Raw genomic sequence first — 24,421 nt, 5'->3', positions numbered from 1 at the left:
AAACGAAAGTATAGGTAACGGTAGAACAATGTTAACTAGAATGAAGACTATGTAATGTGCATAATACTATAGCAAGTTTGAACTGGTATATGCATAGATTTCTCAATGTGTCCTTTTCTTCGTTCAACCAACATGTAATTTCAGGACCAGATCTCCTATGCATGCAAACTCAGTGAAGCTACTCACATAAGTAAATTTAGAGTAACATCGTAGGTCTGAATTTTCCTCTGGAACTAAAATACCTTGGAATCTTTTCAATTTTTGATTAAAATGTATTAGCTGCTGTAAAACATGAAGTTGCTATTTTTATGCTAGCTATTTTTATATGTCAATACTACTTTATTTTAATCTACATTGTGTGATTTAATGATCCCTTCTAGTTATCTATACGATAAATTAATTGCCTACTAAAACACACTGCTATATACAATATCACAAACTAAACCACAGTTGTATTAGTATTTCAAAAATGTCATGTGTTAAAGTCCTTTAGAGGTGGTATACTAGGGGCCAGGTTCACAATGGGACTTTAGGCATTGCAATGCTGAGTACTATGGGGCTTAACTTTTAGACGAGAAAGTCACTTGTTTTCACAACACCTGAGTTAGGCACTTAGGTTCCCTATATGGGGAGAGATAGGCTGCTAAGCATAGGATTCACAGAAGGCAGCAAACTAGGCAAGGGTCATCTAAACTAATCAATTAGAATGCGATGAGAGGGTGTGTCCTGAGCCCTGCCTCTCGTCGGGTACCTAAGCTGTTTCTTGCAAGAAATGCCACCAGTGGTGGTGATGCCAGTGCTTACCTTTTAGCCCAGTGGTTAGAACACTCTGCTGGGATGTAGGAGACCCAGGTTCAATACCCCCATGTTTGATCAGGAGAAAGGATTTAAACAAGGGTCCTCCCATCACTCAGAAGGTTGCCCAAACCACTGGGCTTAGGGATATTCTGATGTGTGGCTCCTTCAATCTCCCCTTTTGACGCTGTCCCACTTGGATAAATAATTAGAGAGCTATTGAAGCAGCGGGGCTGGATCCTAAGTCTTCCACCTCCAAAGTGAAAGCCCTAAACTCCAGTCATAGAGTTGTTCTCACATACACTCTCTTTCTCTGGCACAATGACTATTTAAGTACTTAATCAAAAGTGAAACAGCTTCAAGAGGAAAGAGGGAGCCACATATAAGAATATCCCATAGCTCAGTGGCTAAGTCAACATCACCTCATGTTCAAATTCTTTCTTCAAATCAAGCAGAAGGGGGAATTAAACCCAGGTCTCCCACTTCCCAGGTGATCATTCTAACTACTGGGCTAAAAGTTATGAAATAGATACCAGCCCCTCCCCCCCAGGAATTTGAAAGGGCCCTGATCTAGTTAGCAAGCTCAGAGTTTGCCTACCAGATCGAGCTTCACAGGTGAGACAGGCAGGAGAACATCTATCTTCCCGTTGGGGCTTAAGGCATCTGGATGTCTAGAATGATGCAACAGTGCACATTCTCAGAAGCAGAAACATAGGTTCCTAGGCACCTTTCACAACAAAAATGTAGGTGCCAATGAGTTTAGGCACCTACAAGATTAGGTGGCAACTGAAGGGGGTTTATGAATGCCAGTGGCACCTAAATGTCCTTTTGTGAATATGTACATAGATTACATTAAGTTAAACAGCATTAATAATGGTAAGCTAATTTTAAAAATATTGGAATTGGTTTATCCATCACCAAGGTACAGTACCTCTGTGGTGTTAGTGTATATCTACATAGAGCTAGCATGCTAAAAACAGAAGTGTAGCCACAGTGCCAGGAGGGGCTAGCCAACCCAAGTGCAGGTAGATCCTCCCACTGCTCACATCACTGAGGCTACACTTCTGTTCTGATTGAGCTAGCATACATACGTCTCCTCAAGCTACGAATTACACCTCCAGTTTGAAGCATAGACATACCTTTGGATGACAACTGTTTAACATAATAAACCAAGGCCACAGTACATAACATTTTAGAACTAGGAGTGTGGACTACCCTGGCCAAGTGAAACTCCAGGAGAAATGTAAAGGAAGAATGTGACTACCCAAATTGGAATCTGTTCCACATAGTGCAGTTAACTGGAATTAAAACAAACTTTTATGGAGTGTCCACACATTCCACCAAGGGAGGGCTTTGGTGGGACTGGCAGAAGGATACGCACCCTGGAGGTTCTTGCCATCTCCAGGTTGTTCCTCTTAATAGCATTCCTTGACTCCACATGGGATTTAGAGCTGGGTGCATCTGTATCCCTGTATCTGAACACCTCCATATGTGAGGGATTCTGAATCCTGATTTTAAAGCTTGGACCATCTCTAATTAATGTCACATACACACTACACTCTAAACTAACATTATCAATAATAATAAATACAACGCAATACAATAAGATGTCTAGAAGATAAGAATTTATTACTATAGCACTATGCCCATAGCATGCCTAACCTTTACAGTTACACCAATGTAAATGAGTCTGCAGAAACAATGCCAACAACATAGATGCCAAATAACTTGTTGAGTGGGCATATGAGACAACGGCATCCAAGCTATTAGTCTTTTTTGGACTCTGAATTTAATGGGAGTTGGATCAGGACCCATAAGCCTTGTAACTCATTTTAGCAACCAATCTATGGTAGTCATTATTATACTTCTATTGCTGTGTGGTGGGCTAGCTTCTATGCATAACAATGTGTCATCATTGTATTGATAACAGTACTTCAGAGTGACCACCTGGCACATTGTGGAGCATCTACTGTCGAGTTAACCCAACGTCCCAAGTACATGCAGCAATATGAAGCAATAAACAAGCTGTTCAATGGATACTGTCATATTTCATAGCTCCATTATATTACTGCAGAATATAGAACTATTATATAAATATACATATCAAATACATTATTAAGAGTACTATACTGTTAGTACAGTAACCAATTTTTTTTAAAGGTGTATTTGGTACTGAACTTGAAATTGAGGAAATAACAGTAACTAGAGCAAGGCATAACATAGGCAAGTGCTGCGTGAACTTACATGAATACACCTCCATTCTGACCTGTATCCCACTTATGGGCAATTTGTCAGAAGACTGTTGATCATGCTAAATTGTGTTGAGGCTTTGTGCTATAATTAAAACTCCACTAAGGGCCAGATAAAATTCACCATATTGTGTTTCATATAAGAATTAAGTGAGAATTTTTAATATTTGCAACTCAGCCATTTTAAAGTAATTGATGACCTGAAAGGGGAAAGGAAAAAATACAGACTCAGAAAGAGACAAGGAGATGCAGAAGTGGGAGCTGAAAAAAGAAAGGCCAGAAGAGGGAAGTGAAGGAACAGGAGCTGCGTGGTCCCATGAAGCTGACATAAAGGGGAAGGGGGCCAGGAACAACAGAGAAGCAGGGACTGAAATGGTTTATTAAATGTTGAAACCCAGAAACACTGAAGCACGAACTTCCTCAGTCACAGAAAGTTAGCCTAAAAGAAAAGGAGTACTTGTGGCACCTTAGAGACTAACCAATTTATTTGAGCATAAGCTTTCGGGAGCTACAGCTCACTTCATCGGATGCCTGTAGTTCTTTTCTAATGATAATACTTTAAATTTGCAATGAACTTTAATGGAACCATTGCACTGATGCTGAAGTTCTTAAAAACTATATAATACTTTCTAAGTATTATACAGTGTAACAGAACCTAACCATAAGTTCGTCTTTCCACTATCATTGATGAGACCTGGAAAATTAAAATTATCTTGGACAAATTTGTGATTGTTTAGGGAACAATCATGCAGACCAGTGGTGCATTGGACTGCATGGTTTTACAGGGTCTTTTCCAATCCTAATTTTTAAGGTTAAGTAAAATTTAGAGAGTACCGACCTAAACTTTTACTAATGATCAGTTTGTGAGTAGAAAACTACATACATGTTTTCCTTAGTTCTCATAACTGTAACACCTGCAAAAGAGCTGATTTATAAATGTCACCAGAAGAGGAGAAATAGAAATAGATATACAAAGATTGCAAGAAAGTGCTGCCAATTTATCCTAACAAAAATAAAATAAAATTGAAAATGCTTGTGTTCTTAAAATTAGATCAGAAAAAGATTTTTCTTTGCTTACTAATAACCAATTTGTTTAGTCAAATTTTAGATCTGAATTAAAGTGATCACTGTCTAATTGGATGTACCAAAAGCATGGGAATAAACTGTGACTACACTTTTTCTTCAATTTTTACACTTAAGCCAATGCTTTTTCCAGATTTGTATTTAACTTCTGTGTTATATGACAAGAGGTAGGCTGGTGAGATTGAGTTTTGTTTTTCTTTCACAAAAATTGATCAGGTAAGTTTTGCTTTTGCAAACCCAAGAATGGTTCATATCAGGATTCCATATTATCCAAAGCTCCAAAATTTAGGAAAGGGTGTCAGGGTGAAGATGGGTCCAAGCTGTATCTGAACCCAACCTTTAGCAATATGTGGGAACAAGGGTTGAAATGAAATGGGAAACTTTAGGTCTAGGGCTCCCATGGGGTGGTTTAATCCTGGTTCCTTCTTATACCAACCACCAAAGCTCACCGTGGGTTTGGGTGTCAGATAAAGTAAAAAGTTCAGTTTTGGCCCATCTCTGCTAGAGATTCTCCCCAGGTTCTCAGTTGTTGTAAATCAGTGTCCTCCATTAAATCTGGTCCTTAGATCTTTCTGTCTATACAGTGCATAATGTACTATAGGATTCAAGCTGAATACATAGAAAGACCCAGTTTTTTAATATGGCAGCAGATATTTCTTATCCAAGAGAAATTGGAAATCAAGCACCTGATTCACCAGGGTGTTACTCACATTTTACGTCAATGTAATTCCATTGAGATTACAATAATGAATTGGTGTAAATCTGGTGTAACACAATGGCTGCATCAATCAATGTGATGCACCATTGTGTTACACCGGAGTATGAGTAGACAACGAGTACATAAAACATAACCAACTCTCAGCAGGTACAATGACATATTGCCAAAGTATCTAACCTTTCGATTTATGGACTTATTTGTTTAGATTTTTGAACTTATTTGTTTTCACTGTCTGCTAAATAACATGAAGTCATTCCTTATTACAAAGATTCAGAGTAAATGGCTTCCAGTTTAAAATGTGAGGTGAAGTTTCAGGGATTTCTAACTGCTAACAGGTAGCCTGTGTACTCTCATCACCAGTATGCTCTAGTTAGGCTCTAAAGAGTAGTGTTTCCTGATTTAAAAAATTGTAATTAAACAAAATCTTCCAAATGGGAATCCAGGGAGATATCAAAACTAAAGATGGGTCTTCTTTGAGGTATGAAATATTACCCCGTGTTGCAAAAGCATTAAAAATTAGTTCAAACCTTACAAGCCCTGATCCTACAAACATTTACTTATATGTTTAACTTAAACACATAAGCAGTCCCATTACTTCACTGAAGGTCCATCTCCCTACAGAATAACTTAAATTTGGGGCTCAGCTGCATCTGTGCTGGGTCCTTTCTTTTTGAGTTCTTGAGCGCTGTAGGACCTACTGGAGACTGGAGTCAATGTAGAATATTGCAGTCTCTGGGATTTGGAGTCCTCACGGGATATAGCGCACTTATCAATTCAAAGGGGGGAAATGCCCTGGCAGGGCCCAGCACAGACAAAACCAAAACTAAAATTCTAAATGGAAGGTGGGAAACAATGGATACATCTACTCTGCAAAAACCAACCAACCAACCAACCAACCACACAAACCACATGAGCAAGTTTCAGAGCCCGGATCTACAGCCTTGGATCTACAGACTTGAGCTTGCAGGGCTCATGCTACATTACAAAAATAGCAGTATCGACATTCCCACTCGGGCTGGAGCTCAGGCCCTGAGACCCACCCACTTGCCAGGTTTCGGAGCCTAAGCCGAAACATCTATGGTGCTAGCTGTAGTGCCGAAGAGCGAGCCATGTGAGCCCGAGTCTGTAGACCTGGGCACTCGGGCGTGCTGCCACGGGTATTTTTTTTGCAGTGTAGACGTGCCCAAGTGAGAGCTGTCAGGTGAAGCACAGTGACATGCAACCTTTGTTTATCTAGTCATGTGCTCTTCTGAGGAATTTTCTTCAAGTTTGTTGTCAAAACACAAAAAGTGTTTATTAATTTTACATAACAACAAAGGAAACAAATCAAAGAACCATAAAAAATTCAAAAAACGCAAAAGAAACTTTATAAAACCACAGTAAAACTGCCATGCATTTGAAAATCACACCTTTTCTGACTAGACAGGTAATCCTATCACAAAAGTATATGCTGCAGAAATATTTGTATTATTTAATTTCAAATGTGACTGTTGACACTTATTTTACCACTAGGCTTTCAACTGCTCTAATCATAACTATCAAAGTAAACAAACATATGTAAAAATCTTGATCAGTTCTTTTTTTTAAAAAAATAACTAAATGGCAATTCAGTTACATGTTAAGAAAATGGTGTCCATTACTTACTGTAATATTAATAAAGCTAAAGGAAATGATTGGGCTAGTGAAGTACACAGAAACTAACTATAAGAAATCACGGTTATCGAATTCCTGTATTTACCTGGTGGTATGTAGGCACTCTGCACTTCTTCCTCGTTTTGCTCTGGGCAGCATAAGAAGCTCACTGCACAGACAGGATGGGTGGTGAGTGAAACAGATATAAATATGAAGTATTAGATGACATGAGTTATGCAAATGATATGCAAATGAAAACATAAAAAAAGAAACCAGAAAGCTGGCACTGAGATAGCTGTCTTGATAGTGTTCAAACCAAAACAGATTACAATGCTGCTCTAAAATGTAAGCAATAAAATACCTATGGCAACTATATATTCAGATAATACTTTTAAGTGGACATCTAATTTTGTCTTTTTCTTTTTTTAAATTTTGAAGTTACTTCAGAGTTTTTAATATTAAATATTGACAGGATTCTTTATCAAATTACACTGCTATGTAATCTTCTAGTTCTTAAAGTACGTATTTATTAAAACTTGGCAGCATGATAATAAAAATGGAACTGTAGAACCTCCATTTTTGAACTCAGACAAGAGTGTGTGAGCACAGAAGGGTGGTGGGGAGTTATAAACTTAGTTTTATGCTCTAGCGAATACAGTGTAAGGAGCATCAACTCATCATTTTGGTGAAATGAAAAATATTTGTCCACCAAAATATTAAGTTTATTCAAAGGTAGATTCTGATCTAAAGCTTTTTAATTACGATATTTTGTTATATATTCCCTTACAGAAACAGAAAATGTGTTAATCAGCTATCAGAATCTCCTTTCTAATCATTTCTATTTTACAGTCCACTTACTCCATTATTTCAACCAGCAGTATATTACAAGAGCCAAGTGCTACAGCCAACAATATAGCTACTGTAAATTAATCATTTCCATCTTTAATAAACATGATTGTGATAACAGCATGTCCCTTTGGTGATTTCTGTGGGTATCTGCACTTCAGTGCAAATCACAGAGAGAAAGTCCCAGAATCTCCTTATTGTTATTGACACCAAAGTGAGGCTAAAGTTCATGAAGATGCATCATTTAAAAAGAATCAAAGAATCATATGAAGTACTATGGTAACAGAGAGAGAAAAGATATAAAAATTATGCAAAGTGGAAAAATGCTCAATTACTTTTATACTTCATAAAACTATAAATTTCACTATGGAAACTGGTATAAGCAATATTTATGTAATATAATAAACCAGGGCAATCAAAATCATGACTTAAATCTCACATGTGGATTGCAAGTTTGCATCTGGAACTACAGGCCTGATTTTGATGCAACAAAATATGTTAAAGGTGAACTGAATTGTTTTTCTTAAAAGGAAAGAACAATAAAACTATTTAATATCTCATATCATTAGCAGAATTTATGTGTAGACTTCCAAATTACAAATAAATACAATATAATTTAAAACAAAGTAATTGAAAATAAAATTCCTCTTTTATTTCTTGTACACACAAAGGGTTCTGTGTTTCCCTTGAAAGATTTGAGGACATTACAAAAGCCAAAGCACTGTATGATTCAGGTCCATGCACGGCTTAGTTATCAGAGGGTATGTCTACACTGCGACTAGATGCCTGTGCCAGCTGACTCGGGTTCACAGGGCTCGGTCAAAGAGGGCTGTTTAATTGCAGTGTGACATTCGGGCTCAGGATGCAGCCCAAACTCTGGAACCCTTCCACCTCGCAGGGTCCTAGAGCCTGGGCTCCAGCCCAAACCTGAAGGTCTACACTGTAGTTAAAAAGCCCCTTAGCATGAGCCCCACAAGCCAGAGTTAGGGGTGGCATGGGCCCTGCAGGTTTTTAACTGCAATGTAGACAGACCCAGAGACAACATAAACTGTTATAGGAGAAACAATGAGGTGTCCTTGTGGCACCTTAGAGACTAACAAATTTATTTGGGCATAAGCTTTTGTGGGCTATAACCCACTTCATCAGATGCATGGACTGAAAAATACAGTAGGCAGGGATAAATATACAGCACGTGAAAAGAGGAGAGTTGCCTTACCAAGTGGGGGGTCAGTGCTAACGAGGCCAATTCGATCAGGGTGGATGTGGCCCATTCCCAACAGTTGACAAGAAGGTGTGAATATCAACAGAGGGAAAATTGTAGAGGAAAATTACTTTTTGTAGTGACCCAGCCACTCCCAGTCTTTATTCAGGCCTAATTTGATGGTGTCAAGTTAGACTTAAAACAACGCTTCCTCAGTTCTTGTTCCCTAGTGCCCCTACTCTACTTGCACTACATTGATGACATCTTCATCATCTGGACCCATGGGAAGGAGGCCCTTCAGGAATTCCACCAGGATTTCAACAATTTCCACCCTACCATCAACCTCAGTCTGGACCAGTCCACTCAAGAGATCTACTTCCTGGACACAACAGAGCAAATAAGTGATGTCACATAAACACCACCCTATCCCAGAAACCTACTGATTGCTATACTTACCTACATGCCTCCAGCTTTCATCTAGACCACATCACATGATTCATTGTCTACAGCCAAGTCCTAAGATACAACCACATTTGCTCCACAAACACCTACAGGGTCTCTATCAAGCGTTCTTAAAACTACAGTACCTACTTAGGGAAGTGAAGAAACAGATTGATAGAGCCAGGAGGGTACCCAGAAGTCACCTACTACAGGACAGGCCCAACAAAGAAAGTAACAGAATGCCACTAGCCATCACCAGCATCCCCCAACTAAAACCTCTCCAGCGCATCAAGGATCTACAACCTATCCTAGAGGATGATCCCTCACTCTAACAGACCTTGGGAGACAGGCCAGTCCTCACTTACAGACAGCCGTCAACCTGAAGCAAATACTCGCCAGCAACTACACACCACACAGCAGAAACAGTAACCCTAGAACCAATCCCTACAACAAACCCCAATGCCAATTCTGTCCACATATCTATTCAAGGGACACCATCATAGGACGTAACTACATCAGCCACACCATCAGGACCTCATTCACCTGCACATCTACCAATGTGATATATGTCATCATGTACCAGCAATGCCCCTCCGCTATGTACATTGGCCAAACTCGACAGTCTCTACGCAAAAGAATAAATGGACACAAATCAGACATCAAGAATTGTAACATTCAAAAACCAGTAAGAGAGCACTTCAATCTCCCTGGACACTGCATAACAGACTTAAAAGTGGCTATTCTTCAACAACAAAAAAACTTCAAAAACAGACTTCGACAAGAAACTGCAGAACTGGAATTAATTTGCAAACATGACACCATCAAATTAGTCCTGAATAAAGAGTGGGAGTGGCTGGGTCACTACAAAAAGTAACTATTTTTTATAAATATTATATTGCCTTATAAGGCAACTCCTATCTTTTCATGTGCTGTATATTTATACCTGCCTACTGTATTTTTCACTCCATGCATCTGATGAAGTGGGTTATGAAAGCTTATGCCCAAATAAATATATTACTCTCTAAGGTGCTACAAGGACTCCTTGTTGTTTTTGCTGATACAGGTTAAAACGGCTACCCCTCTGAACCCTGTTATAGGAGAAGCACTAATGAAATCCAGAGGCAGAAAGGGAAGTGAATTTGGTTCATAGGTCAAATCTTAAGGTTCTTGCTCATTATTTACTCTATCTTCATTCAATCAAAGTTTGCCTATCAAGGACCTCAAGATTTGGCCCATTGAAAATAGTGATATAAAACACCCATGCATGGGATATAAAATAGCAAATAAATAAGGAATACAATTCTAATTATTTCCTCAAATTGAAAAAAAATCATACTGGTAAGGTATTGATATTCTCATAATTAATTATGCTTTTGACACATTTACAGAAAAAATGTATTCCTCTAGAAAAGCATTTTTGAAGGAGATACTAGATTGTGTATATGACCATGGAGATTTCCACATTTTATTTATAAACAAATGGATGGAATAGAACACTGAGAGACCTATTTCACTGAGAATCAGATAATGATACCTGAATTCACAGCAGTCAGAATTATGATACCAGACTAGATAGCTTTCCCCAGTAATTTTTTTATTAAAAAAAAATAGCAGCAAAGGCAATCTCAGTTCTGTTGGAAATATATCACAACTTGTTGCTGAACAGTCCTCTAGCTGGAATTTTATATGAGGCCATGATTCACTTTCCTAAATCTAAGGATTCTCTGTTATTGCTCCTGCATAATAATTTAAAAATAATAGTTGAAATTCCTGAACAAAGATTCTGAAGGTTATTACCAGGAATTATTCAGAATATCACATATTGATTTGGGTGCTACCACAATACAAATAAATAACTAGTAACAACTTGTATGGGTATAATCAGATGCAGTTAATAATTGTAGATTATTTCAGGCATGGGGATAGCAGGAAGTTCTATGGATCTATCCATACCTTTCCAGTGGATGCTATATTAGACAGATAGCAGCAGGTATGGATTTTGATGAGAACTTCTGTAAATGAGTGAACTTATTGCAAGAGCATATCAAGTAAAGGGTCTTTAAATTCTTAATCTTCTTCCTTGGTAGTAACTGCAACAGGCTCCCCCTTAAGATTCCTGTATTACTCATTGATAAGTTTGTGGACCCGCCACTAGAGATAAATAAACAAGAGTTGTATAGTGCTTTCCGAAATGACTGCAGTGCACCTTAAGCGGGGGTGGGGGCAGGTGTTGTCCAGCTTGCCAGGGAAAGAGGAATAGTGCTTTATGGGTTGGGGTAGGGGTGGGAGAGGGGCTCAGAAACTGCTGCAAAAAGAGGAATGGGTCAGCATGGTGATGCTGACTCATCCTCAGGTACCAGAAGGGCTGGGGAGTTGAAAAGGGGCAAGCCTGGCAACAGCAGCCCCTTTCCCCCAGACCAAGCGAAGCAGCATCCACCTTCCCTCTCCTTGAAGTGGCAAAATACCAGGTGTGGTTAGGACCTGCTGTAGGCATCGCACTAGCCACTCCTTTCCAGGGGGGCTGGGAAGGAATTTTTCCCTCACCACCAGACTGGCCTAGGTGGAGTGGAGAGTTTTTTCACCTTCCCCACAGTGGGTTCAGGGAGGACTTTGTTACAGTGAGTAGGAAAGGGAGTTAGGCTATGATGTCGCAACGTGTTATGTACATGTGGAGTTGATGCCCAGGGAGGTACTCCACAGGGAAGGGATACAGTGACCAGATAAATGGCTTTGTAAAGGACTTAAAAAGGAGGTGTTGGTTAAAAGAAAGGAATGGGGGCTGGGAGGGAGAGCCAACTCCATCTTCCTTATAGCATACCTTATCCTCCATTGGCGCGGGGGAATGATAAGGTCCCAGCAAGGGTTGGCTGGAGCACCTGGATGGAAAACGAAGGGGGGCTGGTGGAAGCCCCTGGACAGCTATTGAATGAACATGGAGTTACCTACACTGTATAGGTTTATCTGCCAGGTGGTCTCAGACATCTAATAATGAAGTTGTGGCCTGATTAAAACCATATCAAGTGTCTCCCGTCCTCCTTTCAGGATAGCTGGACAACAGAAGTTTTTTACAGGTGGGAGTGAAACGAGACTGATGCAGCTGATGTCTCTGGGAGAAGAAACTCCTGGCAGAGGTACAGGGGCCCCTCAGGATAGCAACACCTACTTATTCCATTTATCCATCAAAAGCTGGCTTCTCAAAGCAAGAAGAAGAGAATGGAAAACTCTCTTATACCAGTCAGAGTCCCACCCTAGCAGCACCCTCACCCTTGTCTCTGCTCTGATGGCTTCCGCTTCAGAGAGAATCAGAGCAGAATCCTAAAGCCCTTCCATCCAAGCAGGAAGGGAGGAGATGTAAATATGATCCAAGAACACAGTCAGGAATTTTGTTTTTGACTGTGGGATATTTTGCATACACTTATTGTCTAAATTTGCACCTAGGAATAGGAGTCACCCTTCAATGTCCCCTGCCCCCTTTCAACCTCTACTTACAAAGAATACTAAGGAAAATGGTCAATAAACATATTTTTGAAAAATATGTTTATTGAGTATATAACTACTTTTACTATAAAGAATAAAATGAAACGTACATATAAGGTGGAAAACACTGCAGTGTTAGTGTCTTAACTGTAAAACTGATTTTTTTATGATTAAAAAGCATTTCAATTCACCTCTAAGAAGAAAATCAGTGGTACAATCCAACTTATACAATTCTGTACATATTTCTTGCCTAATTTTATTGTATGCCATGGTAAAACAAGTCTCAAGAAATTAAAACTATCAACAACACTTATTAACGCCTAGATGTAAGTTATCTCATTTAAAATTTGAAAAGGCAAGATCATATACAAAACTGAATTAGGGATCGCTGCAGAGGCCATTGGCTATTAAATTACTATGTTGCTTCAAAACGGGACAAAAGTTCCAGAAACATTTTCAGTTTTATTCCCTTCTCCCGTTTCTCCACCCTACTACGGATGGCATTGTTTATAGTAGGCTTGAGGAATCATTTTAAAGTAGTAACACCAGGACTGATTTTGTCACCCTTATTCACACTGATAGGACTATTGACAAAGTAAGGGTAGCAGAATATAGGCACTATGATTTAGCTGTATAACATTTTCCCACAAAATAATTAAGTGACCTACAAATATGAACAACCAGAGTCACCATTACGTTTTCAAGTACTGCACCAAAATTTGTTCCTATGATTTCTTTGCATAAACAAGGCAAAATTCCTGGTTTATTCTTCCTTCCTCTTTTCATATTCTATGCTACACAAATAATTTTCAGTATGAATATAGAACCTATTCCTTATCTGTTGCCTAATACTGATAAAAGCACCTTTTCTCTCCTAGTGCCGTAATCATGATTGTTCTTGTCAGTTATGGCCATTCCTTTCCCCTTTCCCATTAACCCAAATGTGCATTCAAACAAGTACATTCAAACACTAGCCAAAAAGACAAAGACACTTCTATACATGTTCATAAGTTTAAGCTGAAAACATACCTTTCATGATCTGACAAATACTGACTATCCATGTCTCTGGACCTGCGATCAACTGGACTTCGGGAGGCATCATGGTGTCTAGTTGGAGAACGTGATCTTCTCATTTGATGAATTTCATCTAAACTCCTAGAAGTGTTTATATAATACATATATGTATGATGGTTTTCTTCTCCCCATAGTTAACACAGTTTAACAGGTTACATGGTTACAAGTTGCCTGCTGGAAAGTTTCTCCTTAATGTATGACTTTTCAAAAATATTAGCTCTTTGGGGGAAAAAAACCCCTCATTTTGCATGGGTAACAGTAATTTTTACCCTTTTTAGAATTAAATTATTTGTGAACACAGAACTCAGCAACGTTAATGGGGAACATGTTCCTGTATTTGGAGAATAGTTTGAGAGAACAGCTAGCAAGAATTCATGTTGAAGTTTATGGTTTTATAGTTTCATACCTAGGTTTCCAAACGCAGAGTCCTGGCCTGTGGACCCTGGTCAGTGGAAAGTCCTTGCAGCAGAAAGAAGTGTCTGTGGCTGACCTTCAGCAAGGGTTAGGGTGGGACCACAGGTAGTCTGCACTATCCCTAAAGCGTGTGGCACTGCATAGGAAGGGGGTGTGACTGTGTACATCTTCCAGAAGTTTCTGACCTGCTACGGAGTCTGACCTAAAAGTTCTTTTCCTGTGGTGAAATTCCTGATGGAGAGCAGCAGTGGGAATACCACTGATCACTTGAAGGGCTGACCCCCCTCTGCGCCCGCAAATTAGGGGTAGTAACTACCCACTGAGTAAGTAGCCTTACCACTGAGTAAGTAGCCTCTTACAGGAGGGACCAAGCTGCAAACCTCTGTGCCAGTGGTGGTGAATCAAGCCATATGTTTTTACTGAGTTTCAGTGTTTGGCTGACAGACTGAAAGTTCCTGACTGTTTTTCCAAGAAGAGCTCAAAAATTTGTTTTCTAAAAGGGAAGTGAAGGGTTGTCTGGCCTTTCAGCTAAGTGTGAGGAGCAAAAAGAGGGGTTGGCCTCATAGCCTGAACAGATTTCTTAAATGCAACTCAGTCTTCCACTGTAAGACCAGGAAAGCCTGGTGCCACTCTGGATTAAGTCATTCTGGGACCAGCATGTGATTGGCACTGAAAAAAGTCTCTTGTACTCATCTATGGTCCAAGCAACGTTATCTGCAACACAAGCTTTGTCTACACTAGAACACATAGTATCTTTGTTACAGTAGCTGCCAGCATCAATACTACTATTATGTTTATACAATCATGTGAGCAGGGCTCTATCATTTTTTACCACAATGTCAAAATGCATGAGCCCAGTTTACACTAGTGGCTAGTACTAAGTATAACTGCAGTATTGCTAGCTGTTGCTCTACTGAAGGTACCAAGATTTCTAGTGAAGACACCTCCAGAGGACAGAGGAGGGAAAACTGAGAATGAGTGGATGAGGCTATGGGTTTCAAGAGAGGTTCAGAGAAGCTCCTTCTCCTCTCCCTTTCTCCATACAGAGGAATGAAGGAGGTTTGTCAAGTTTTGAGTCTACCAACCCTGGCAATGTCTACATCTGAAAATGTAAAGCACACAACACATTTTTATGAATGTAAAGCAGGAAAAAAACAAAAGAGATTCACTTATTCATTACTTGATGCCTACCAGAAGTTATACACACAGGAACTATATACTTAACTTTATAGCCAGTCTAAATGTTATCATTGTTCTCTGAAATACATATATATATATATATATATATATATATATATATAAAAAGAAAAGGAGTACTTGTGGCACCTTAGAGACTAACCAATTTATTTGAGCATGAGCTTTCGTGAGCTACACTCACGAAAGCTCATGCTCAAATAAATTGGTTAGTCTCTAAGGTGCCACAAGTACTCCTTTTCTTTTTGCGAATACAGACTAACACGGCTGTTACTCTGAAATATATATATATATCATTTGGTATTTTATTGTTTTCTCTCTAACTAAACAAATCCCATAAAAAGAATCTTAGAATGTAATTTATAGGAACTGGTAACTTCAGATTACTCTTACTTGCAAAATCATTTCATTCATGGTTATTAATGGTATATTGTTATTTATTATTTATAGCACCCATGGTGGACTCACAAAAGGCACAGTCTCTCCCTGAAAGAGCTTCCAATCTAAATTTTAGATACAACACAATGAACAAAATGATAAACAGTAGGGAGGATGTCAGGTAAGGAAAGATTAGGGTTACAGTATTGCAATTAACAAAGCAAGAAACTTGATGGGTGATTTAAATAGAGGATTAAGGATGTGGTAGGCTTCAAACAATTTCTGTGCTTCAATATTAAACTAACACATGAAGAAAAAGTAATACACTGTGAAAAATAATGAAGAGTTCAATCAGATGAAAGTGACATAGAATCTCTGCTTGATTACACAAATTTTGAATCACAAAGTGTTTCAATAACTAATGTTGCTAACTTGTGAACCCTACCTCTGTAATGGCACATTTGGTAAACGTGAACGGGTCCTGCCCTGATCATCACCACGGTGAGGAGATACAGATCGTGAACGATGATGTGTTGTTCTTTGCTGTTCTGGCACAGTTAACGTTGTAGATCTACTTTCTCTAGTATTAGATCTATAACCTACTGGTAAAAGTGCAACAAAATGATGTTAGACAGTAAGGATCTGGGTCTACGAACATGCAGGTAATGGTTGGTCTTTCCAGGAAAGCACATCTAAATGATTACAAGATTTTCAAGTAGTCATTTAGCTATTGTAAATCCTGAAATGTCATGCAGCCAGGATTAATTACTAGCATTACCTTTAAATGTAATGTGTGTATATGTATAGAGGCAGAGAAACTAAGAGGAGTTTGGGTGCATACTGGGGAAGCGAGGCTTGAACAAGTCACCTGAATTGGGGGATATTACCTAAAATCTAATGCGTTAGGTATTGCTGCTCACTGGAGGTCACTTCTTCAAGTGACATGGTAATTGTTCTACACTGTGAACCCCAACCTCATTCAGTGTTTGTTTTATGAATTCAAAGCAATTTAGGTTATTTTCATCTAAACTACCTGCCCACCATGAATGGAAGAAGCAGCCAGTATGGAACAAAAGAGCATCCCTGAGATAAGAGATGGCTCCTGAGCCAGTTTCAGCTGAGTTCTAAGTGAACCGGACCAGAGCCACCCTTACTGCAATGAACATAAAAGTATTGACATTACGTTAAACATAGTAATTGGATACCAGAGATATTGCATAAGTAATTTTCCTGTGAATACTACGAGTGAACGGCAAATGGTCTGCTAAGTAAAAAAAATTTTAAAAATTGTTTAGAATTAAAAATCACTATCAGGATGTTTGTCCAATTTTAAAATTGCTTTAATCAACATTTCCAAACAAAAATACTTGAGCAGCAGCTTCTTGTTCATTTAACTATCAAGAGTAGTATTCAGCATATAATTTTTGTTCTTCTTTAATATTTACATTATGGCCGTACCAAAATCCCCTCAAAGGACTGTGGATACACTGCTATGCAATATACAAACCAAAGATTCACAGAGTTTGCAATCTCATGCAACAATTGAACACATGGCATACATGAATGAATGCTTAGATTTTGGGGAAATCATTAGCTATTGCAAGGAACAATCTGAACTCCTGCTTTAGCAACAGAGTGGAAAGAGAAACTCATTTTGAACAACTGTGTTATAATTTTTAAAAGTCAACACAGGTTCTGTATTCACATGATTCTGAGATGTTTAATACCACAAAAACATGTAACGTACAAAGGTGGCAGCTCCCTTAAAACAACACTTTACCCTATTCTATTGTACTTTGGCATTGTTACTTCAACACCAAGAAACAATTAACAATGGTGAGAATAACTTTAGCATAGATCTTCATAATTGCCATAACAACAACATAGTTGGTAATGTAACCACTGAGGTAGCAAAGGGACAAAGAGAGGCCTTGGAAGGAAAAAAAATAAATTCAATTTTCTTACATATTATAGGATAGATTATGCCATCCTTACTCATGCTGAGGAGCACCTTAATCCCAGACTAGTCCTATTGTAGTCAATAGCACTAAGAAGGAAGTAAGTGTGAGTAATGCTGGCAGTATCTGGTCTTAAAAGATTTGGCAGCGGGATTCCAGGAAGAGATGTTGTGAATCTGAATGAAGTGAAGTAGTTTGGGGTTTAGAGATAGTGTGAAATCCTGGCCCCATTAAAGAAAATGAGAGTTTTCCCTCTGGATTCAGTGTAAGTTATCAACATAGAGGCAGGAGCTGATATGTGACTCGATGAGCTTGCCCAATGAAAGGGCAGAATCGTGAAAGACTTCAGACAGAAAAGAAGGAGGAACTCCCAACAGATAGGAAGGGAACCACGAAAGCAAGAATTGCTTCAAGGAGGGAGTGATCCATTATGTTAATGGCAGTCATTTCATGTCAGTCATCTATCTAGAAACTTTTAATGAACCTTATGGCCATCTGATATTGTATCTCTACTAAATATATGTTTGATTCCACATACATGATATATTGTTTCAAAGTCTGGAATATATCATTTGTAAATCTCCTTTTTAAAAAAGAGCAAGTTAGGATAAAGCAACAAAATATGGGATCTTAATTGATTTTCCTCACTTGTAGATTGTCTGATAGCAAGTTTCAAATGTTAGGTGTGGATGCCATTAGAATTGCACCAAATCAGAGAATCAAATATGAAATCATAGAATATCAGGGTTGGAAGGGACCTCAGGAGGTCATCTAGTCCAACCCCCTGCTCAAAGCAGGACCAATCCCCAACTAAATCATCCCAGCCAGGGCTTTGTCAAGCCTGACCTTAAAAACTTCTAAGGAAGGAGATTCCACCACCTCCCTAGGTAACACATTCCTGATGGAAAGATGGAAAGAGAAAAAAGAAAAAAACAGTAGCAAAAAGACCCACATCAGGACCATACCTTACACACACACACATCCTTTAGGTTTTGTTTAATTATCTTGTTATCGCTTCACAGATGTCTCCAACCCAATAGCCATCTGATACTGGATGTGTGAAAGTTATTTTCAAAAGTAATTTGGGGACGTAGCTTCTCAGGCAATCTGAGTTTGATGCATAACACTGACAATGTTTTCCAACTGCAGCAGAAGAGTTGAGTCTCACCTGCTGTTTAACTCTAATTTGTTTATCTTAATATAAGTTTAGCATTGCACCTTCCTTTATCAGACCTTTTTTTTTTTCATTTATAACATTTGCCCTTTCCTAAGAGTTCAGGCTGCATGCACAAATGTAGTAAAACATATAACTTTGCATATATATATACACAGAGATTTCTTCCAGACAGAAACTAGAAGGAAACCAACTCTACAAACAGTCTCTCTCACCCATATCTGACAAATGTCAAAGGAATGAAACAGGTTATACATATTAAGTTCTGAAGGCCAGTTAACTTGGGCTCTGTCAGATGAGCTCGTAAAATGGGTTTGCATGAGCTGGTAGAACTAGTTTGGGAATAAGTTTCTTCCAGCCAGCCTACTCACATTAATTTAGCAACCGTTAGTATCAACTCAACTGTCATGGATGGCAGAGACTTCAAAAGCAGAGAGGTGGTCTCTGAGACAGTAAAGGCCCTAGTTACATATGGCCCATGAATTCTTCAAAGGTACAATGGCACACTTAGGCACCGAACTCCTAACGACTTTCAGTGGGACTTAGGCATCTAAGTGCTATTTGAGCATTCGAAAATGTATTCCAGTGAGTGCTGTTGTCATATACATTTTGAAAGACTGCTTTGTGGGATGGAAGATAGGTCATTGCAGATGGGGAATTGTTGCCCAGAATGAACTGGTAAGTGAAAAGCCCCATATAGTTTAAAAAAGGAATAGTGCAGCTTTCGAGATGAGTAAAGGATCACGCATGCCAATATCTGCACCCCCATTTGCGAAAGGAAAAAAAAGTGAAAAAATAATGGAAATCATTTTATTTAAAATATTTTTCTATTTAATTTGATGAAAGAATGAAGAAAATCACTCCATTAAATGTAATACTAGTGCTAAGGCTATTGGGACAAATTCTCTTCTTCGTTACGCGGGCACAACCCTATTGCTTTAAACTGATGTAAATGAGAGCAGAGTTTAGCTCATTCAGCAATGCAGTGATATTTCACACGAATGGCAAAAATGCCATGAATAACTGCTGTTTGTAGGTTACTTTAATCATAGATTAATAAGGAGAACTTTTCAAATACTACCATATTTTTAATATGTTCAGTACTTTCACAAGTAACTTTTACATAGAAAACCTGATTTAGCTTGGGTGGGTAAACAGCAACTCTTTACTAAGTCTGCCATGAATAGGAGTTTTAATCTTGTGATTTGTGGCAACTGCCAATGAAATATACTTAAGGTATGGTATCTAAAATATGCCCCGATGTTTTATTATATTGAATATACAAAGGGTGCTAACCTAAAGTGGAATCAAGATATTCTCTCTCTATATTTATACATTTATGCACATTTATGGTAATGATAATTCATGAATGCTTATGAAAAGTATAAAAGATATAGCCATGCCACATGCATTTGAATTTTCAACCATGCATTTAAAATATATTCCTTGGAGGACTGCATTATATCTGGGTTTCAAGCAAGAAGCAAAATAAAAAAAATGCAATGGAAATTGAAATTGTAATTAGTATTTTAACTGAATTATTAGAATAAAAATTGTAGTTTCACGTATGCTTAGAGCACTGTGAAGTAACAAACAAACAGCTTTGAACCATCTAAATGCAAAATCCAAACAGTCACATCTAAACAGAAATATTAATTAGTACATAACAGTACATTTTAATTTAATTTAGAAGGAAAGACACCACAGAGTAATTAGTCATACTGTTTTCTCCATAACACAATCTCCAAAACCAGCATCCTGCAGGAGTCTGGAAAATTAGAGGGGGAGGAGGGAAGGAACAGCAAAAAGAAGCAGGACCATGCTCTTCACCCACGCACCTGGAGGAACTACTCCAATACCATCATCAACATCATAATCTGAGATGTCACTATCACTGATTCGCTGAGATCCTGCACAACAGTAAGGCAAATAAATACCTGTATATCTGGTTGTATTGGAAAATGTAAAAATATGTTTAAATAAAAACTCTAGTTATTCCTGTGATTCAAACATAGGGTGATTTTATATTTAAACTATATGAAATGAGAATTAAACTGAATTTAGAATGAGGGCATAGTCTGATATCTATATGCTTATTTTTTTAATGCACGAGTTTCAACAGTATCTAGTTGTTACAGCTACTAAAAGTGCATCAGTTAATTATGAAGTTATGCACTGGCTGGAACTTATTAGTTTTCTTACTCTTACTCTTCTTAACAGGCAGGTAAAAGATCAGAAAAATACCTGAGAAAATACCTTTAGAATTTGTTCTTTATTTCTTTCATATTTTTAAAATGTAATCTAATTTCAGACAAAATGGTACAGTAGAGGCTACAGGTTGCAGCTATTTCCATATAGCAGCTATTTCAACCCATACTATATGCTATGCTATGGCTCTGAGAAATGCCACTTTTTAAAAACCATTGTTTTCACATTTAAATTCTCAAAAAATTAATACCTGATCAGAGAAGGACAGGTTTTGACTATTGTACTATTTTCTGATTTTCATCTTCCCAATCACACACATACAAACGCATTCTATGTAGCAAAAGTAAGTTTTGTATCGGGACAATAAGTGTGTCGGAGGTTGAAATGATCAATACACTAAAAGCTGCTCCCAGGCTTTAGAGTCTGAAGCTTTTTTTTTTTAAGACCCAACATTTAGTAATCATAAAAACATCCCATTTTCCTTGTTAAAATCATGTATTATGCTCAGTTCAGTGTTTAACAAAGACAGCTATGCAAAAACTAACATTTCAAACTATAGGTAATTTCAACAAATGTTGCCAACCTGGAAGTTGCATACCACAGTGGGGTTGATCAGGAAATGTAATAGTTTTTCCATTTCCAATTGTATTTTCAGTTATGTTTTGGAAAGAATATCTTTATTTTTGAATATGACGACCAAAACTTCATCTAAACATTATTACAGCATAACTGACTGTCACAAATCATTCCCAAATTAAAACTGAAAACGGACAGCGATAGCATTTGGACCTACTTTGTAATTTTTTGCTAGTGCTTTCTCCACCATGGACATGTCTCCTCGGCATGAAAGGTGATGGCTGAGGCAGAGGTAGTGAGGATTCATCATGTGTCTGCAGTTTATACCAATGTGGTTCATCATCTAAAAGTGCTGTCTCCAGCTCTATAAGGATCTAGGAGAAAATTTATTGAACTTAATCTTAGTTTAAAACTGCACAGCATTATTTTTTTAATACAGAAGTGTTAGACTTTCTTATATGCTTAAAATATAATTATTTTGTAATGCCATTGTATATATCACCTCTCCAAGAAATTCACTCTCTTCTTCTTGTACTCTTGGCTGGTCCCATACGGTTATTTCTAACATTCGTTCTCTAAAATCTCTACGATGTACATGTGAATAGAGAAAAGTTTGGTTCCATTTTGGTTCTAGGCTTTTCTTTACTGTTTTGGTCCTCCTTTTACTTTTATCACTGAAACATAAACATTCTTGTAAATTATAATGCAAAAACAGGTCACATACTGCCATCTAGTAACCAAGACTATAATTACAGGTTTCAGAGTACAGATTTCAGAGTAGCAGCCGTGTTAGTCTGTATTTGCAAAAAGAAAAGGAGGACTTGTAGCACCTTAGAGACTAACCAATTTATCTGAGCATAAGCTTTCGTGAGCTACAGCTCACTGCTGGGAATAGCTCATCTTAAGTGATCACTCTCTTTACAGTGTGTATGATAACACCCATTTTTTCATGTTCTGTGTGTATATAAATCACCTCACTGTATTTTCCACTGAATGCATCCAGTGAAGTGAGCTGTAGCTCACAAAAGCTTATGCTCAAATAAATTGGTTAGTCTCTAAGGTGCCACAAGTACTCCTTTTCTTTTAGGTTTCAGAGTAGCAGCCATGTTAGTCTGTATCCGCAAAAAGAATACAGATGCATCCGATGAAGTGAGCTGTAGCTCACGAAAGCTTATGCTCTGATAAATTTGTTAGTCTCTAAGGTGTCACAAGTACTCCTTTTCTTTTTTCAAGGCTATATTTGTTTTCATCCTTTCTGATTTAAACATCATGATTACTAGGCTTGGCAATATTCAATTTGTATTTTTTTATAATTATGATGGATATCATCAATGTTTATTTTAAAGCATTTTTCTGTATCTATTTAAATTTTCACAGTTGTACAAAATTATAAATTTTAAGCATTTTTTCAATTTTTAGTTATTTAAATTTTTACAATTGTGGGAAATTATGGGAGGGATTAGACAATGGGGGGCATACAATAATTATTTAATGATATTAGGTGATGAGATTCAAAAAAGTTAAAGTTGTATAATAATTAAAACACAATTTGTCAACATCACATGTCAAAATACATGAAGTAAATATCCTTAGATCAAACGCTAATAAGACCTCAAGCAACATTTTTCTTACTTTGCCTATCTGTAAATTTCTATTATTATTGTTTGGAATATTTTTTTATCTGTTTGTATGTGTATGGTGAAATCAATGTTTACTTACATTTTACTGATAAAAAGCCTAATGATCTTTTATGTCTAAAATGGATCAGTATCTGCTGTGCAGTATTCCAGGTTCAGCCATATTTCTATGGAGCAAATTACTTACAATTTGATATTATCTGATTATAAATGCATGCTAGTTTTATACCTTTTAAGGTTCATCTAAACTACAATAAACTATTAAAGGAAAATATGAGAGAAACATGCATTTAAACTATAACTAAAATATTTAAAATGTTCACTTGATACATTTTTCACTTGGAATATTACCTTCTATCTGGAAGAAAATACATTTTTACATAAGGATTCCTGGGACGCCCATCTCCTCTAGGTGGCAGATCTGTTGCTTGTAGAACATTTACTATTAACTGATGCCCCACTTTGTCATACCACAGTTTCACCTACAAGATCCAAGTTACCAGAAATTATTCATGAAAATGAAAGTATATACAATTATTTTTGCTGCGTATCATTAGCCAAAACATAAAATGTTTTTCGGAAGGGCTAACAATGTTTCATACAGTTTTCTACAAGATTTTTTTCTTTTGTTTTGTGTGAGATTTTAGTTTGGACGTTTTGGGTTTCTTATGGCAGAAATCACACCACATGAACTAAAAAAATGGCTCTCAGCCAATTTGGAAGAATCCATGACAGTTATTTCTCCAAGCCTTTTTTCGAATACGCAAAGGCTTTGCACATAAATATTGGATCATGAAATCTCTGGCAATATCACTCTTCAAAAAAACCTGACTATTAAATAAAAGTTCCACAGATCTTCATTACATTCTTCAAGTATAACTAACATTCTTAGGTTTCTAACTCACTGAAGCAAAACCTAGCCTTACAGTACTGAGGGGGCAGTGGGGACACTGGCCACTGTTATCTTTGCTATCTCAGCTCTGTTTTGTGGAGAGAGAATTCTTACAGCAAGATGGATAAATATACAGAGAGGCTCACAATATTGCTTCTTTGGGGCCTCATCCTGCACTCAAACATATATGCCACTGATTTCAATTGATACATGATCAGGTCCTTAGAAAGCAGTAGCATATGTTTTTGATTACAGCCTGCTACAGACGGAAGCTGTGGGCTAGCTATACTGTCTAGCCCGTAGACTATGTTCTGTACGTAGTCATGCAGTACACTGGGTTACATAGGAGTGAGTTTACTTCAGTAGTACTATCTTAAATGCTAGGTGGGAAGCATGTACTGTGGTGATACTTGATGTAGAGGTGGAATGCATTTAACCTGACTTGTTTAGCAGATACTTTTATGAAAACTATTA

General features: G+C 37.7%; 1 protein-coding gene across 40 annotated transcripts in view; it reads right to left on the bottom strand.

The window, feature by feature from the left end:
- Positions 1–24,421, bottom strand: part of RIMS1 (regulating synaptic membrane exocytosis 1) — a 507,196-nt gene that overhangs the window by 164,141 nt on the left and 318,634 nt on the right. For 19 of the 40 annotated variants that reach the window (XM_073336446.1, XM_073336400.1, XM_073336430.1 and 16 more), the window contains 7 exons: positions 23,407–23,537; positions 21,921–22,092; positions 21,636–21,792; positions 20,473–20,544; positions 15,948–16,104; positions 13,472–13,597; positions 6,584–6,646 (listed from right to left, as the gene is read on the bottom strand). In XM_073336446.1, coding sequence (XP_073192547.1) covers positions 6,584–6,646; positions 13,472–13,597; positions 15,948–16,104; positions 20,473–20,544; positions 21,636–21,792; positions 21,921–22,092; positions 23,407–23,537 — 878 coding nt within the window. The remainder of the gene's footprint in view (positions 1–6,583; positions 6,647–13,471; positions 13,598–15,947; positions 16,105–20,472; positions 20,545–21,635; positions 21,793–21,920; positions 22,093–23,406; positions 23,538–24,421) is intronic. The other 21 variants (XM_073336401.1, XM_073336416.1, XM_073336435.1 and 18 more) reach the window with 6 other exon arrangements.

Source organism: Lepidochelys kempii, chromosome 3 (genome assembly GCF_965140285.1).
Source record: "Lepidochelys kempii isolate rLepKem1 chromosome 3, rLepKem1.hap1, whole genome shotgun sequence".
Classification (NCBI taxonomy): domain Eukaryota; kingdom Metazoa; phylum Chordata; order Testudines; family Cheloniidae; genus Lepidochelys; species Lepidochelys kempii.
This window is presented reverse-complemented; position numbering and strand designations above follow the sequence as displayed.